Source organism: Periplaneta americana, chromosome 8 (assembly GCF_040183065.1).
Source record: "Periplaneta americana isolate PAMFEO1 chromosome 8, P.americana_PAMFEO1_priV1, whole genome shotgun sequence".
NCBI lineage: Eukaryota > Metazoa > Arthropoda > Insecta > Blattodea > Blattidae > Periplaneta > Periplaneta americana.
In genome coordinates this window covers 9117487-9135512 of record NC_091124.1, presented here as the reverse complement: position 1 = coordinate 9135512, position 18026 = coordinate 9117487, and the positions used below count along the sequence as shown (strand labels likewise).

The following is an 18026-nucleotide window of genomic DNA, read 5'->3' as shown; positions in this document are numbered from 1 at the left end:
GCTACTGGGAACATAGTATCGCCAACATTCCTTGCATCAATTAAATTTGCAGCTACCGCGTAAGGGCTACTGGGAACATAGTATCGACAACATTCCTTGCATCAATTAAATTTCCAGCTACCGCGCAAGGGTTACTGAGAGCACAATATCGCCAACATTCCTTGCATCAATTAAATTTCCAGCTACCGCGTAAGGGCTACTGGGAACATAGTATCGACAACATTCCTTGCATCAATTAAATTTCCAGCTACCGTGTAAGGGCTACTGGGAACATAGTATCGACAACATTCCTTGCATCAATTAAATTTCCAGCTACCACGTAAGGGCTACTGGAAACAGAGTATCGACAACATTCCTTGCATCAATTAAATTTCCAGCTACCGCGTAAGGGCTGCTGGGAACATAGTATCGACAACATTCCTTGCATCAATTAAATTTCCAGCTACCGCGTAAGGGCTACTGGAAACAGAGTATCGACAACATTCCTTGCATCAATTAAATTTCCAGCTACCACGTAAGGGCTACTGGAAACAGAGTATCGCCAACATTCCTTGCATCAATTAAATTTCCAGCTACCGCGTAAGGGCTACTGGGAACATAGTATCGACAACATTCCTTGCATCAATTAAATTTCCAGTTACCGCGTAAGGGCTACTGGGAACATAGTATCGACAACATTCCTTGCATCAATTAAATTTCCAGCTACCGCGTAAGGGCTACTGGGAACATAGTATCGACAACATTCCTTGCATCAATTAAATTTCCAGCTACCGCGTAAGGGCTACTGGAAACAGAGTATCGACAACATTCCTTGCATCAATTAAATTTCCAGCTACCACGTAAGGGCTACTGGAAACAGAGTATTGCCAACATTCCTTGCATCAATTAAATTTCCAGCTACCGCGTAAGGGCTGCTGGGAACATAGTATCGACAACATTCCTTGCATCAATTAAATTTCCAGTTACCGCGTAAGGGCTACTGGGAACATAGTATCGACAACATTCCTTGCATCAATTAAATTTCCAGCTACCGCGTAAGGGCTACTGGGAACATAGTATCGCCAACATTCCTTGCATCAATTAAATTTCCAGCTACCGCGTAAGGGCTACTGGAAACAGAGTATCGCCAACATTCCTTGCATCAATTAAATTTCCAGCTACCGCGTAAGGGCTGCTGGGAACACAATATCGCCAACATTCCTTGCATCAATTAAATTTCCAGCTACCGCGTAAGGGCTACTGGAAACAGAGTATCGACAACATTCCTTGCATCAATTAAATTTCCAGCTACCGCGTAAGGGCTGCTGGGAACATAGTATCGACAACATTCCTTGCATCAATTAAATTTCCAGCTACCGCGTAAAGGCTACTGGAAACATAGTATCGCCAACATTCCTTGCATCAAATAAATTTCCAGCTACCGCGTAAGGGCTACTGGAAACAGAGTATCGCCAACATTCCTTGCATCAATTAAATTTCCAGCTACCGCGTAAGGGCTACTGGAAACATAGTATCGCCAACATTCCTTGCATCAATTAAATTTCCAGCTACCGCGTAAGGGCTACTGGAAACAGAGTATCGCCAACATTCCTTGCATCAATTAAATTTCCAGCTACCGCGTAAGGGCTGCTGGGAACACAATATCGCCAACATTCCTTGCATCAATTAAATTTCCAGCTACCGCGTAAGGGCTACTGGAAACATAGTATCGCCAACATTCCTTGCATCAATTAAATTTCCAGCTACCGCGTAAGGGCTACTGGAAACAGAGTATCGCCAACATTCCTTGCATCAATTAAATTTCCAGCTACCGCGTAAGGGCTACTGGAAACATAGTATCGCCAACATTCGTTGCATCAATTAAATTTCCAGCTACCGCGTAAGGGCTACTGGAAACAGAGTATCGCCAACATTCCTTGCATCAATTAAATTTCCAGCTACCGCGTAAGGGCTGCTGGGAACACAATATCGCCAACATTCCTTGCATCAATTAAATTTCCAGCTACCGCGTAAGGGCTACTGGAAACATAGTATCGCCAACATTCCTTGCATCAATTAAATTTCCAGCTACCGCGTAAGGGCTACTGGGAACATAGTATCGCCAACATTCCTTGCATCAATTAAATTTCCAGCTACCGCGTAAGGGCTACTGGAAACAGAGTATCGCCAACACTCCTTGCATCAATTAAATTTCCAGCTACCGCGTAAGGGCTACTGGGAACATAGTATCGCCAACATTCCTTGCATCAATTAAATTTCCAGCTACCGCGTAAGGGCTACTGGAAACATAGTATCGCCAACATTCCTTGCATCAATTAAATTTCCAGCTACCGTGTAAGGGCTACTGGAAACAGAGTATCGCCAACATTCCTTGCATCAATTAAATTTCCAGCTACCGTGTAAGGGCTACTGGGAACATAGTATCGCCAACATTCCTTGCATCAATTAAATTTCCAGCTACCGTGTAAGGGCTACTGGGAACATAGTATCGCCAACATTCCTTGCATCAATTAAATTTCCAGCTACCGCGTAAGGGCTACTGGAAACAGAGTATCGCCAACATTCCTTGCATCAATTAAATTTCCAGCTACCGCGTAAGGGCTACTGGGAACATAGTATCGCCAACATTCCTTGCATCAATTAAATTTCCAGCTACCGCGTAAGGGCTGCTGGGAACATAGTATCGCCAACATTCCTTGCATCAATTAAATTTCCAGCTACCGCGTAAGGGCTACTGGAAACAGAGTATCGACAACATTCCTTGCATCAATTAAATTTCCAGCTACCGCGTAAGGGCTGCTGGGAGCATAGTATCGCCAACATTCCTTGCATCAATTAAATTTCCAGCTACCGCGTAAGGGCTGCTGGGAGCATAGTATCGCCAACATTCCTTGCATCAATTAAATTTCCAGCTACCGCGTAAGGGCTACTGGAAACAGAGTATCGCCAACATTCCTTGCATCAATTAAATTTCCAGCTACCGCGTAAGGGCTACTGGAAACATAGTATCGCCAACATTCCTTGCATCAATTAAATTTCCAGCTACCGCGTAAGGGCTACTGGAAACAGAGTATCGCCAACATTCCTTGCATCAATTAAATTTCCAGCTGCCGCGTAAGGGCTACTGGAAACATAGTATCGCCAACATTCCTTGCATCAATTAAATTTCCAGCTACCGCGTAAGGGCTACTGGAAACAGAGTATCGCGAACATTCCTTGCATCAATTAAATTTCCAGCTACCGCGTAAGGGCTACTGGAAACATAGTATCGCCAACATTCCTTGCATCAATTAAATTTCCAGCTACCGCGTAAGGGCTACTGGAAACAGAGTATCGCCAACATTCCTTGCATCAATTAAATTTCCAGCTACCGCGTAAGGGCTGCTGGCAACACAATATCGCCAACATTCCTTGCATCAATTAAATTTCCAGCTACCGCGTAAGGGCTACTGGAAACAGAGTATCGACAACATTCCTTGCATCAATTAAATTTCCAGCTACCGCGTAAGGGCTGCTGGGAACATAGTATCGCCAACATTCCTTGCATCAATTAAATTTCCAGCTACCGCGTAAGGGCTACTGGGAACATAGTATCGCCAACATTCCTTGCATCAATTAAATTTCCAGCTACCGCGTAAGGGCTGCTGGGAACATAGTATCGCCAACATTCCTTGCATCAATTAAATTTCCAGCTACCGCGTAAGGGCTGCTGGGAGCATAGTATCGCCAACATTCCTTGCATCAATTAAATTTCCAGCTACCGCGTAAGGGCTGCTGGGAACATAGTATCGCCAACATTCCTTGCATCAATTAAATTTCCAGCTACCGCGTAAGGGCTACTGGGAACATAGTATCGCCAACATTCCTTGCATCAATTAAATTTCCAGCTACCGCGTAAGGGCTGCTGGGAACAGAGTATCGACAACATTCCTTGCATCAATTAAATTTCCAGCTACCGCGTAAGGGCTACTGGAAACAGAGTATCGCCAACATTCCTTGCATCAATTAAATTTCCAGCTACCGCGTAAGGGCTACTGGGAACATAGTATCGCCAACATTCCTTGCATCAATTAAATTTCCAGCTACCGCGTAAGGGCTGCTGGGAACATAGTATCGCCAACATTCCTTGCATCAATTAAATTTCCAGCTACCGCGTAAGGGCTACTGGAAACAGAGTATCGCCAACATTCCTTGCATCAATTAAATTTCCAGCTACCGCGTAAGGGCTACTGGGAACATAGTATCGCCAACATTCCTTGCATCAATTAAATTTCCAGCTACCGCGTAAGGGCTGCTGGGAACATAGTATCGCCAACATTCCTTGCATCAATTAAATTTCCAGCTACCGCGTAAGGGCTACTGGAAACAGAGTATCGACAACATTCCTTGCATCAATTAAATTTCCAGCTACCGCGTAAGGGCTGCTGGGAGCATAGTATCGCCAACATTCCTTGCATCAATTAAATTTCCAGCTACCGCGTAAGGGCTGCTGGGAGCATAGTATCGCCAACATTCCTTGCATCAATTAAATTTCCAGCTACCGCGTAAGGGCTACTGGAAACAGAGTATCGCCAACATTCCTTGCATCAATTAAATTTCCAGCTACCGCGTAAGGGCTACTGGAAACATAGTATCGCCAACATTCCTTGCATCAATTAAATTTCCAGCTACCGCGTAAGGGCTGCTGGAAACAGAGTATCGCCAACATTCCTTGCATCAATTAAATTTCCAGCTGCCGCGTAAGGGCTACTGGAAACATAGTATCGCCAACATTCCTTGCATCAATTAAATTTCCAGCTACCGCGTAAGGGCTACTGGAAACAGAGTATCGCGAACATTCCTTGCATCAATTAAATTTCCAGCTACCGCGTAAGGGCTACTGGAAACATAGTATCGCCAACATTCCTTGCATCAATTAAATTTCCAGCTACCGCGTAAGGGCTACTGGAAACAGAGTATCGCCAACATTCCTTGCATCAATTAAATTTCCAGCTACCGCGTAAGGGCTGCTGGGAACACAATATCGCCAACATTCCTTGCATCAATTAAATTTCCAGCTACCGCGTAAGGGCTACTGGAAACAGAGTATCGACAACATTCCTTGCATCAATTAAATTTCCAGCTACCGCGTAAGGGCTGCTGGGAACATAGTATCGACAACATTCCTTGCATCAATTAAATTTCCAGCTACCGCGTAAGGGCTACTGGAAACATAGTATCGCCAACATTCCTTGCATCAATTAAATTTCCAGCTACCGCGTAAGGGCTACTGGAAACAGAGTATCGCCAACATTCCTTGCATCAATTAAATTTCCAGCTACCGCGTAAGGGCTACTGGAAACATAGTTACGCCAACATTCCTTGCATCAATTAAATTTCCAGCTACCGCGTAAGGGCTACTGGAAACAGAGTATCGCCAACATTCCTTGCATCAATTAAATTTCCAGCTACCGCGTAAGGGCTACTGGAAACAGAGTATCGCCAACATTCCTTGCATCAATTAAATTTCCAGCTACCGCGTAAGGGCTACTGGGAACATAGTATCGCCAACATTCCTTGCATCAATTAAATTTCCAGCTACCGCGTAATGGCTGCTGGGAACATAGTATCGCCAACATTCCTTGCATCAATTAAATTTCCAGCTACCGCGTAAGGGCTACTGGAAACAGAGTATCGCCAACATTCCTTGCATCAATTAAATTTCCAGCTACCGCGTAAGGGCTACTGGGAACATAGTATCGCCAACATTCCTTGCATCAATTAAATTTCCAGCTACCGCGTAAGGGCTGCTGGGAACATAGTATCGCCAACATTCCTTGCATCAATTAAATTTCCAGCTACCGCGTAAGGGCTACTGGAAACAGAGTATCGCCAACATTCCTTGCATCAATTAAATTTCCAGCTACCGCGTAAGGGCTACTGGGAACATAGTATCGCCAACATTCCTTGCATCAATTAAATTTCCAGCTACCGCGTAAGGGCTGCTGGGAACATAGTATCGCCAACATTCCTTGCATCAATTAAATTTCCAGCTACCGCGTAAGGGCTACTGGAAACAGAGTATCGACAACATTCCTTGCATCAATTAAATTTCCAGCTACCGCGTAAGGGCTGCTGGGAGCATAGTATCGCCAACATTCCTTGCATCAATTAAATTTCCAGCTACCGCGTAAGGGCTGCTGGGAGCATAGTATCGCCAACATTCCTTGCATCAATTAAATTTCCAGCTACCGCGTAAGGGCTACTGGAAACAGAATATCGCCAACATTCCTTGCATCAATTAAATTTCCAGCTACCGCGTAAGGGCTACTGGAAACATAGTATCGCCAACATTCCTTGCATCAATTAAATTTCCAGCTACCGCGTAAGGGCTACTGGAAACAGAGTATCGCCAACATTCCTTGCATCAATTAAATTTCCAGCTGCCGCGTAAGGGCTACTGGAAACATAGTATCGCCAACATTCCTTGCATCAATTAAATTTCCAGCTACCGCGTAAGGGCTACTGGAAACAGAGTATCGCGAACATTCCTTGCATCAATTAAATTTCCAGCTACCGCGTAAGGGCTACTGGAAACATAGTATCGCCAACATTCCTTGCATCAATTAAATTTCCAGCTACCGCGTAAGGGCTACTGGAAACAGAGTATCGCCAACATTCCTTGCATCAATTAAATTTCCAGCTACCGCGTAAGGGCTGCTGGGAACACAATATCGCCAACATTCCTTGCATCAATTAAATTTCCAGCTACCGCGTAAGGGCTACTGGAAACAGAGTATCGACAACATTCCTTGCATCAATTAAATTTCCAGCTACCGCGTAAGGGCTGCTGGGAACATAGTATCGACAACATTCCTTGCATCAATTAAATTTCCAGCTACCGCGTAAGGGCTACTGGAAACATAGTATCGCCAACATTCCTTGCATCAATTAAATTTCCAGCTACCGCGTAAGGGCTACTGGAAACAGAGTATCGCCAACATTCCTTGCATCAATTAAATTTCCAGCTACCGCGTAAGGGCTACTGGAAACATAGTATCGCCAACATTCCTTGCATCAATTAAATTTCCAGCTACCGCGTAAGGGCTACTGGAAACAGAGTATCGCCAACATTCCTTGCATCAATTAAATTTCCAGCTACCGCGTAAGGGCTGCTGGGAACACAATATCGCCAACATTCCTTGCATCAATTAAATTTCCAGCTACCGCGTAAGGGCTACTGGAAACAGAGTATCGCCAACATTCCTTGCATCAATTAAATTTCCAGCTACCGCGTAAGGGCTACTGGAAACAGAGTATCGACAACATTCCTTGCATCAATTAAATTTCCAGCTACCGCGTAAGGGCTGCTGGGAGCATAGTATCGCCAACATTCCTTGCATCAATTAAATTTCCAGCTACCGCGTAAGGGCTGCTGGGAGCATAGTATCGCCAACATTCCTTGCATCAATTAAATTTCCAGCTACCGCGTAAGGGCTACTGGAAACAGAGTATCGCCAACATTCCTTGCATCAATTAAATTTCCAGCTACCGCGTAAGGGCTACTGGAAACATAGTATCGCCAACATTCCTTGCATCAATTAAATTTCCAGCTACCGCGTAAGGGCTGCTGGAAACAGAGTATCGCCAACATTCCTTGCATCAATTAAATTTCCAGCTGCCGCGTAAGGGCTACTGGAAACATAGTATCGCCAACATTCCTTGCATCAATTAAATTTCCAGCTACCGCGTAAGGGCTACTGGAAACAGAGTATCGCGAACATTCCTTGCATCAATTAAATTTCCAGCTACCGCGTAAGGGCTACTGGAAACATAGTATCGCCAACATTCCTTGCATCAATTAAATTTCCAGCTACCGCGTAAGGGCTACTGGAAACAGAGTATCGCCAACATTCCTTGCATCAATTAAATTTCCAGCTACCGCGTAAGGGCTGCTGGGAACACAATATCGCCAACATTCCTTGCATCAATTAAATTTCCAGCTACCGCGTAAGGGCTACTGGAAACAGAGTATCGACAACATTCCTTGCATCAATTAAATTTCCAGCTACCGCGTAAGGGCTGCTGGGAACATAGTATCGACAACATTCCTTGCATCAATTAAATTTCCAGCTACCGCGTAAGGGCTACTGGAAACATAGTATCGCCAACATTCCTTGCATCAATTAAATTTCCAGCTACCGCGTAAGGGCTACTGGAAACAGAGTATCGCCAACATTCCTTGCATCAATTAAATTTCCAGCTACCGCGTAAGGGCTACTGGAAACATAGTATCGCCAACATTCCTTGCATCAATTAAATTTCCAGCTACCGCGTAAGGGCTACTGGAAACAGAGTATCGCCAACATTCCTTGCATCAATTAAATTTCCAGCTACCGCGTAAGGGCTACTGGAAACAGAGTATCGCCAACATTCCTTGCATCAATTAAATTTCCAGCTACCGCGTAAGGGCTACTGGGAACATAGTATCGCCAACATTCCTTGCATCAATTAAATTTCCAGCTACCGCGTAATGGCTGCTGGGAACATAGTATCGCCAACATTCCTTGCATCAATTAAATTTCCAGCTACCGCGTAAGGGCTACTGGAAACAGAGTATCGCCAACATTCCTTGCATCAATTAAATTTCCAGCTACCGCGTAAGGGCTACTGGGAACATAGTATCGCCAACATTCCTTGCATCAATTAAATTTCCAGCTACCGCGTAAGGGCTGCTGGGAACATAGTATCGCCAACATTCCTTGCATCAATTAAATTTCCAGCTACCGCGTAAGGGCTACTGGAAACAGAGTATCGCCAACATTCCTTGCATCAATTAAATTTCCAGCTACCGCGTAAGGGCTACTGGGAACATAGTATCGCCAACATTCCTTGCATCAATTAAATTTCCAGCTACCGCGTAAGGGCTGCTGGGAACATAGTATCGCCAACATTCCTTGCATCAATTAAATTTCCAGCTACCGCGTAAGGGCTACTGGAAACAGAGTATCGACAACATTCCTTGCATCAATTAAATTTCCAGCTACCGCGTAAGGGCTGCTGGGAGCATAGTATCGCCAACATTCCTTGCATCAATTAAATTTCCAGCTACCGCGTAAGGGCTGCTGGGAGCATAGTATCGCCAACATTCCTTGCATCAATTAAATTTCCAGCTACCGCGTAAGGGCTACTGGAAACAGAGTATCGCCAACATTCCTTGCATCAATTAAATTTCCAGCTACCGCGTAAGGGCTACTGGAAACATAGTATCGCCAACATTCCTTGCATCAATTAAATTTCCAGCTACCGCGTAAGGGCTACTGGAAACAGAGTATCGCCAACATTCCTTGCATCAATTAAATTTCCAGCTGCCGCGTAAGGGCTACTGGAAACATAGTATCGCCAACATTCCTTGCATCAATTAAATTTCCAGCTACCGCGTAAGGGCTACTGGAAACAGAGTATCGCGAACATTCCTTGCATCAATTAAATTTCCAGCTACCGCGTAAGGGCTACTGGAAACATAGTATCGCCAACATTCCTTGCATCAATTAAATTTCCAGCTACCGCGTAAGGGCTACTGGAAACAGAGTATCGCCAACATTCCTTGCATCAATTAAATTTCCAGCTACCGCGTAAGGGCTGCTGGGAACACAATATCGCCAACATTCCTTGCATCAATTAAATTTCCAGCTACCGCGTAAGGGCTACTGGAAACAGAGTATCGACAACATTCCTTGCATCAATTAAATTTCCAGCTACCGCGTAAGGGCTGCTGGGAACATAGTATCGACAACATTCCTTGCATCAATTAAATTTCCAGCTACCGCGTAAGGGCTACTGGAAACATAGTATCGCCAACATTCCTTGCATCAATTAAATTTCCAGCTACCGCGTAAGGGCTACTGGAAACAGAGTATCGCCAACATTCCTTGCATCAATTAAATTTCCAGCTACCGCGTAAGGGCTACTGGAAACATAGTATCGCCAACATTCCTTGCATCAATTAAATTTCCAGCTACCGCGTAAGGGCTACTGGAAACAGAGTATCGCCAACATTCCTTGCATCAATTAAATTTCCAGCTACCGCGTAAGGGCTGCTGGGAACACAATATCGCCAACATTCCTTGCATCAATTAAATTTCCAGCTACCGCGTAAGGGCTACTGGAAACAGAGTATCGACAACATTCCTTGCATCAATTAAATTTCCAGCTACCGCGTAAGGGCTGCTGGGAACATAGTATCGACAACATTCCTTGCATCAATTAAATTTCCAGCTACCGCGTAAGGGCTGCTGGGAGCATAGTATCGCCAACATTCCTTGCATCAATTAAATTTCCAGCTACCGCGTAAGGGCTGCTGGGAACATAGTATCGCCAACATTCCTTGCATCAATTAAATTTCCAGCTACCGCGTAAGGGCTACTGGGAACATAGTATCGCCAACATTCCTTGCATCAATTAAATTTCCAGCTACCGCGTAAGGGCTGCTGGGAACATAGTATCGCCAACATTCCTTGCATCAATTAAATTTCCAGCTACCGCGTAAGGGCTACTGGGAACATATTATCGCCAACATTCCTTGCATCAATTAAATTTCCAGCTACCGCGTAAGGGCTGCTGGGAACATAGTATCGCCAACATTCCTTGCATCAATTAAATTTCCAGCTACCGCGTAAGGGCTGCTGGGAGCATAGTATCGCCAACATTCCTTGCATCAATTAAATTTCCAGCTACCGCGTAAGGGCTGCTGGGAGCATAGTATCGCCAACATTCCTTGCATCAATTAAATTTCCAGCTACCGCGTAAGGGCTACTGGAAACAGAGTATCGCCAACATTCCTTGCATCAATTAAATTTCCAGCTACCGCGTAAGGGCTACTGGAAACATAGTATCGCCAACATTCCTTGCATCAATTAAATTTCCAGCTACCGCGTAAGGGCTACTGGAAACAGAGTATCGCCAACATTCCTTGCATCAATTAAATTTCCAGCTACCGCGTAAGGGCTACTGGAAACATAGTATCGCCAACATTCCTTGCATCAATTAAATTTCCAGCTACCGCGTAAGGGCTACTGGAAACAGAGTATCGCCAACATTCCTTGCATCAATTAAATTTCTAGCTACCGCGTAAGGGCTACTGGAAACAGAGTATCGACAACATTCCTTGCATCAATTAAATTTCCAGCTACCGCGTAAGGGCTACTGGAAACATAGTATCGCCAACATTCCTTGCATCAATTAAATTTCCAGCTACCGCGTAAGGGCTACTGGAAACAGAGTATCGCCAACATTCCTTGCATCAATTAAATTTCCAGCTACCGCGTAAGGGCTACTGGAAACATAGTATCGCCAACATTCCTTGCATCAATTAAATTTCCAGCTACCGCGTAAGGGCTACTGGAAACAGAGTATCGCCAACATTCCTTGCATCAATTAAATTTCCAGCTACCGCGTAAGGGCTACTGGAAACATAGTATCGCCAACATTCCTTGCATCAATTAAATTTCCAGCTACCGCGTAAGGGCTACTGGAAACAGAGTATCGCCAACATTCCTTGCATCAATTAAATTTCCAGCTACCGCGTAAGGGCTACTGGAAACAGAGTATCGACAACATTCCTTGCATCAATTAAATTTCCAGCTACCGCGTAAGGGCTACTGGAAACATAGTATCGCCAACATTCCTTGCATCAATTAAATTTCCAGCTACCGCGTAAGGGCTACTGGAAACAGAGTATCGCCAACATTCCTTGCATCAATTAAATTTCCAGCTACCGCGTAAGGGCTACTGGAAACATAGTATCGCCAACATTCCTTGCATCAATTAAATTTCCAGCTACCGCGTAAGGGCTACTGGAAACAGAGTATCGCCAACATTCCTTGCATCAATTAAATTTCCAGCTACCGCGTAAGGGCTACTGGAAACATAGTATCGCCAACATTCCTTGCATCAATTAAATTTCCAGCTACCGCGTAAGGGCTATTGGAAACAGAGTATCGCGAACATTCCTTGCATCAATTAAATTTCCAGCTACCGCGTAAGGGCTACTGGAAACATAGTATCGCCAACATTCCTTGCATCAATTAAATTTCCAGCTACCGCGTAAGGGCTACTGGAAACAGAGTATCGCCAACATTCCTTGCATCAATTAACATTTGGACTGCTGCGCAAAGGTTACTGGGGAAACTATACAGTGAACTCAATCCTCACACTCCCGGCCTATAAGATAATAATTTATGTGGCCTTTAAACAAAATTTACAAAATTCGCGAGACCCTTTCAAGCGCCTTTTCCGCCTTAACGGAGTGCCACCTCTGCATGGTTACGATCTGATTCTCTGCCCGGACACGGTTTTGTAGCCAAACACATTCTTGAACAGAAGAACAGTCCCTGTAGCTGCAGAGTAGGCTATGTGATTTTGGAATCTTTATTCCAGCTGGTGAAAACATGACAGTTCTTGCACTCCTGCAGTTCTTCTTGCTGTCTCTGCTGGGTTTGGGTTTAATACCAGTAAGTCTTCAGGCGCCAGAGAACGGCAGATGTAACCCGGACGTAGTCTTCATAATCAAGAACAAAACTGATGAGTTCGACTTCGAGAGCAAATGCAGGAAACTCGAGACATGCAGGGAGATTGGTCAGAACGAAATCGTTTTAGCTTTAATCCAGCAAAATGAGAAGCTTGCAGCTAAGCTTGAAGTAAGTACAGTAATTCTATAATCTAATTATCTAATAAAATTGTAGATAGGGATTGAATTGAAATCAATTTCGGGAGGGGGCACCATAACCAAGCACTGCGATCCTTCAAGAGGTATTGCACTAAACCTCAAGCTAGGCTCATTCCCAAACCCGCACCGGCTGACTGCACTAAGGTTCGCTGCGTACTCAGGTGTCTAGAAGGCAATCCTACTCGTCCTTAGGCCAGCCCCCTCCGTGCGTCGCCAGCCGACTTTCGGGGAATGCTGTGGAATGATAACGGAATGAAGAAATGTTGACGGAATTAAGTAGATGGAAAAATGAATACCCCAGAAAAACCCCAACTGCGAGCATTGTCCGCCACATATAGTTGGAATTTCATAACGTTTTTTATATTCTTACTCTCCTAGTTTACAGTTATGTCGCACCATTGGTGAAATATCAAATGCTTCTTTCAAAAAGGACACCAGAGGGAGAAAAGCAATATACAGGGTGTAAACGATATAAACTGCCAAACATATATTGGTGGTAGGGCATGTATAGTCCGACCATCGGATCTGTGCCCCCGTAAGTTATGCGAACTGAACCTTAATTCCTTTTCAGCCTCGGCAATTCATTTCTCTCCCTGCATTCCTATTTCTCTCTTTTCTACCCCTCTCTCTTTCTCTCCCCCACTACTCACAATTTTGAGCCTTCTTGCGGGACAATTAATTTGCACTTGCAGTCCAGTGTTGTCAACTCAACATGAATACTGTAGCACGGATTGGTGAAATAAATATTATTAAGCAAGTAATAGCATTTTGCATAAGTCAATCAGCGTCATTAGACCTACTTAAATTAAATTATGAGTAAGTAATAATTAATCTTACAGTATTATAAAAAATATTCAAGAGACATGACACTGTTAGATGGAAGTTTGGCAACATCTCTATTCGGAAAGGTTCGTGGCCTGCTGTTTGACGTAGTGGGAGAGAAACGGGTGGAATGGGGTGAGTAGAGGCGTTAACTTTTCCAAGAACGACGACAGCGCTGAAGGGGCATAGATTCGATGGTCCGACAATATATAACTGAAGAAAAAAGTAAAATAATGTCTTTCTGTGAGTTTAAATTAAAAAAGAAGAGAATAGTCATGTTTGGAAGGGAATTTAACTGAGGGGGGCACGGATGGCCCAGCACTGCGACCTATTGAGATCTATTGCGCTAACCCTCGATATGGAATGAGTTGCGTGTCACAGATCCCCTACGCGCGCCGCCCTAAGCACATGACTCCCTTAACGACCGGTCCCTACAGCCGACAGAATTTTTTAAAATTTTATTGGGTTATTTTACGACGCTGTATCAACATCTAGGTTATTTAGCGTCTGAATGATATGAAGGTGATAATACCGGTGAAATGAGTCCGGGGTCCAGCACCGAAAGTTACCCAGCATTTGCTCGTATTGGGTTGAGGGAAAACCCCGAAAAAACCTCAACCAGGTAACTTGCCCCGACCGGGATTCGAACCCGGGCCACCTGGTTTCGCGGCCAGGCGCGCTGACCGTTACTCTACAGGTGTGGACGCGACAGAATCCATATACCATTCCTGCTTCGGAAAATTCCCCCAAACTCCTCCCCCTAGTAGGTCCGGCTCGGGTGCCATTGCAGAAACCATCCAACGTCGCTGAACTACATTCCACGGAGGCCGGTCGAGAGAGCCAGCAGCTTGGGAGGCCGCCTGTAGAGTGATCTGAAAAACCAGAAACGGGATGATAAGGATAGGATGATGGGGGAGGAAAGGAAGTGGCGAAGTTGAGTGGGGTTACAATCGCCTGATAAAGTTACCTGATATTCATCCATAGGAGTGGGGGAAAAACCCCGAAGAAACTTCACACAGACAACTCGTCTTTACCAGAAATCGAACCTGGGACCGCTAGGTTCGGAGTTAGACTCGCAAAGTCCTCAGCGACAACGGCGGACATAGTCATGTTTAGAACTTAACCTGATACGTACGCTGAAGCAGTCGTTTGTTACTCTATTATGTATTGATATGTGTTGGGCACGAGGTCATTGCCATTGAGTCGAAATGTAAACAAATATTAGACTACTAAGGACTTCAAAATCATCCCAATAAAAGGAGGTTGCACAATAAGCTTAAGGCTGCGGTGCTTGACTACGGGTCCTTCACCGAAGGAAAAAAAAAACATACATTTAATAACAGAAACTACTAGATTTTCTGATATTTTCACACAGAATGTAATTGAAAATAATTATTTCATTTCAAGAACGTTTAAACGAGAGGAGAAATTTAGTGTTTGCAGAAACAAAGTAAGCTTAGTGATTACAATATTATGAAATACGACAAGGGCTCTCATTATTATTATTAATTGATTTTTTCTTTTATACATCTTGGTTTTATTTTTAATTCTAGGGTCACCAGGAGGAGTTAAACGAAGTTACAAAAGTGAGTGTTATTTCATTCTTTAAAAAATATTAATAACTTCCAAGTCTGTACTTTATATGGTGTGTCAATAGGCCTATGTGTATGTGTGTGTGATTTTCTAACTATGGCAATGGATGAGCTAATAAAATTATTATATTAATTCTACAGTAGCTCACTCAGAATTCTTCTCTGTGTTGGGTTCAGTAAGATTTTTGTGTCTAATCATGAAATTATGTATTAATGATACAGGGTGGAAGTGAAATAAACCTGCATATTGAAAGGGTCGATAGTATACACTTAAATGAATAGAAAACCTATGTTACATTTTGTGATTAAATGCACGGTTAATTAGAAAATTAAGTTGGAAATTTCAGCAGTCTGGCAACATCGCCGCTAACACACTGCTCTTTCTTCTCGTAATACAATGTAAGAGGTCAGCGAATTCTGGTCTGGACCCTACCTTCCACCGCTCTTTCTGCCTACAACGTTGCGGTCTGTGGCTTGAAATTAGTGATTTTTAAATTAAATTTACACTAAAATAGTCCACAGTATTGAAATACGCCAGAGAGATAAATTATTCTTCATTAGATTTTCTATATCTACATCTTGACAAAAATCGAGATCCCACTCGCAGTAGTTACCGAATAATAGGGTGTTAAACATTTGGGGTGGAGGGAACAAAAAAAAACACTTTTTTTTTTTCTGAGAAATCTATGAATTTTCCACCAATATGGTATTACAATTTTTGGTTACATACAACTTGAGTTACTCGCTCTGAAATCTGCAGGTTTATTTCACTTCCACCTGGTATAGGTTCTAGAAGCACTTAATGTCATTATTTCCTCTTTTCTTAAATTTTATCGTATCTAAAACTAACCCTCGGCATGCCAGCAAATTTAAGAACATGCAATGAATCCTCTTTAAGAGGGACAGTTCTAATAACGGACTGAAATATGAAGTCCCTGACCAAAGGAATAGGGAATACAATATTTTTTTTTAATTGGGTTATTTTACGACGCTCTATCAACATCTAGGTTATTTAGCGTCTGAATGATATGAAGGTGATAATGCCGGTGAAATGAGTCCGGGGTCCAGCACCGAAAGTTACCCAGCATTTGCTCGTATTGGGTTGAGGGAAAACCCCGGAAAAAACCTCAACCAGGTAACTTGCCCCGACCGGGATTCGAACCCGGGCCATCTGGTTTCGCAGCCAGACGCGCTGACCATTACTCCACAGGTGTGGACCAATACAATATTGAACTGATATATGATATGATATGATATGATATATGACATATGATATGAAATGATATGATATGATATATGATATGATATATGAAATGTTATATGATATGATATGATATATGATATGATATGATATATGAAATGATATGATATGATATGATATGACATGATATGATATGATATATACTATGATATGATATGATATGATATGATATGATATATTTCGTCACAGCACTTCTTTACATGTAATGGTGTACCTCACATTTCTGTATCCGGTGCCACCATTAACACATTATTACATTAACACATTATTTGCAGTACACGTCTACCTGAATACTCCAATTTACACTATGTACCTTTTTATTACTCGATCTAATCTCCCCTTCAATATTTCTCCTCCATTTCATTTGCTATTCTCTATTTGTTCGTTAATCCTAATATAGCTAATATTATACTACTTTCCTCCTCCTTTTTTTCTCTCTTCTTTAACTAATATTCTCTAAAATCTCAATTTCATTTTTTCTATAAATTATCATATTGCATTATTTGTTCTCCTATCTTTCTCTTACATTCCCTTAATGTTCCAATGTTCAAATGTTAGTAGCCTACTAATTTTATGCTGACACTTGTTCACTTCTCTTAACCCCTTTTCACTATTATTTTCACTCTTTCTCATTTGTGCTCTCTTTCACTTTCTCACTTACTTACTTACTGGCTTTTAAGGAACCCGGAGGTTTATTGCCGCCCTCACATAAGCCCGCCATTGGTCCCTATCTTGAGCAAGATTAATCCAGTTTCTATCATCATATCCCACCTCCCTCAAATCCATTTTAATATTATCCTCCCATCTACGTCTCGGCCTTCCCAAAGGTCTTTTTCCCTCCGACCTCCCAACTAACACTATGCATTTCTGGATTCGCCTATACGTGCTACATGCCCTGCCCATCTCAAACGTCTGGATTTAATGTTCCTAATTATGTCAGGTGAAGAATACAATGCGTGCAGTTCTGTGTTGTGTAACTTTCTCCATTCTCCTGTAACTTCACCCATCTTAGCCCCAAATATTTTCTTAAGCACCTCATTCTAAAAAAATACCCTTAACCTATGTTCCTCTCTCAAAGTGAGAGTCCAAGTTTCACAACCATAAAGAACAACCGGTAATATAACTGTTTTATAAATGCTAACTTTCAGATTTTTTGACAGAAGACTGGATGATAAAAGATTCTCAACCGAATAATAACAGGCATTTCCCATATTTATTCTGTGTTTAATTTCCTCCCTAGTATCATTTATATTTGTTACTGTTGCTCCAAGATATTTGAACGTCTCCACCTCTTCAAAAGATAAATTTCCAATTTTTATATTTCCATTTCGTACAATATTCTGGTCACGAGTCATAATCATATACGTTGTTCTCACTACTCCACTTAAACCTACTTCTTTCTCACTATTCTCACTTCCTATAAATACTTATATTTTATCTCTACACATCTGATAATACACTTCCTCTCTCCCCTATACTGCTCGATCTTTTTCCAGTTCCACTTTACTTGCACTTTTTGATCACATCCCCACATTTTTAATCGCATCTAATACCTCTGACACTATAATATTCATATCCTCAGCTGTCGCAGGTTCTGACTTTTCTTTCCTGTACGTTCCTCTGCCTTATTTCTATCTCTGTCTTT

At 42.8% G+C, this 18026-nt stretch overlaps 1 protein-coding gene across 1 annotated transcript in view; it reads left to right on the top strand.

Annotated features, from left to right (window-relative positions):
* Positions 1–18026, top strand: part of LOC138704468 (26S proteasome non-ATPase regulatory subunit 10-like) — a 37328-nt gene that overhangs the window by 5415 nt on the left and 13887 nt on the right. Inside the window, exons 2-3 of the mRNA XM_069832374.1 lie at positions 12418–12677; positions 15082–15114. Of these exons, the coding sequence (XP_069688475.1) occupies positions 12429–12677; positions 15082–15114 (282 nt within the window). The 5' untranslated portion in view covers positions 12418–12428. The remainder of the gene's footprint in view (positions 1–12417; positions 12678–15081; positions 15115–18026) is intronic.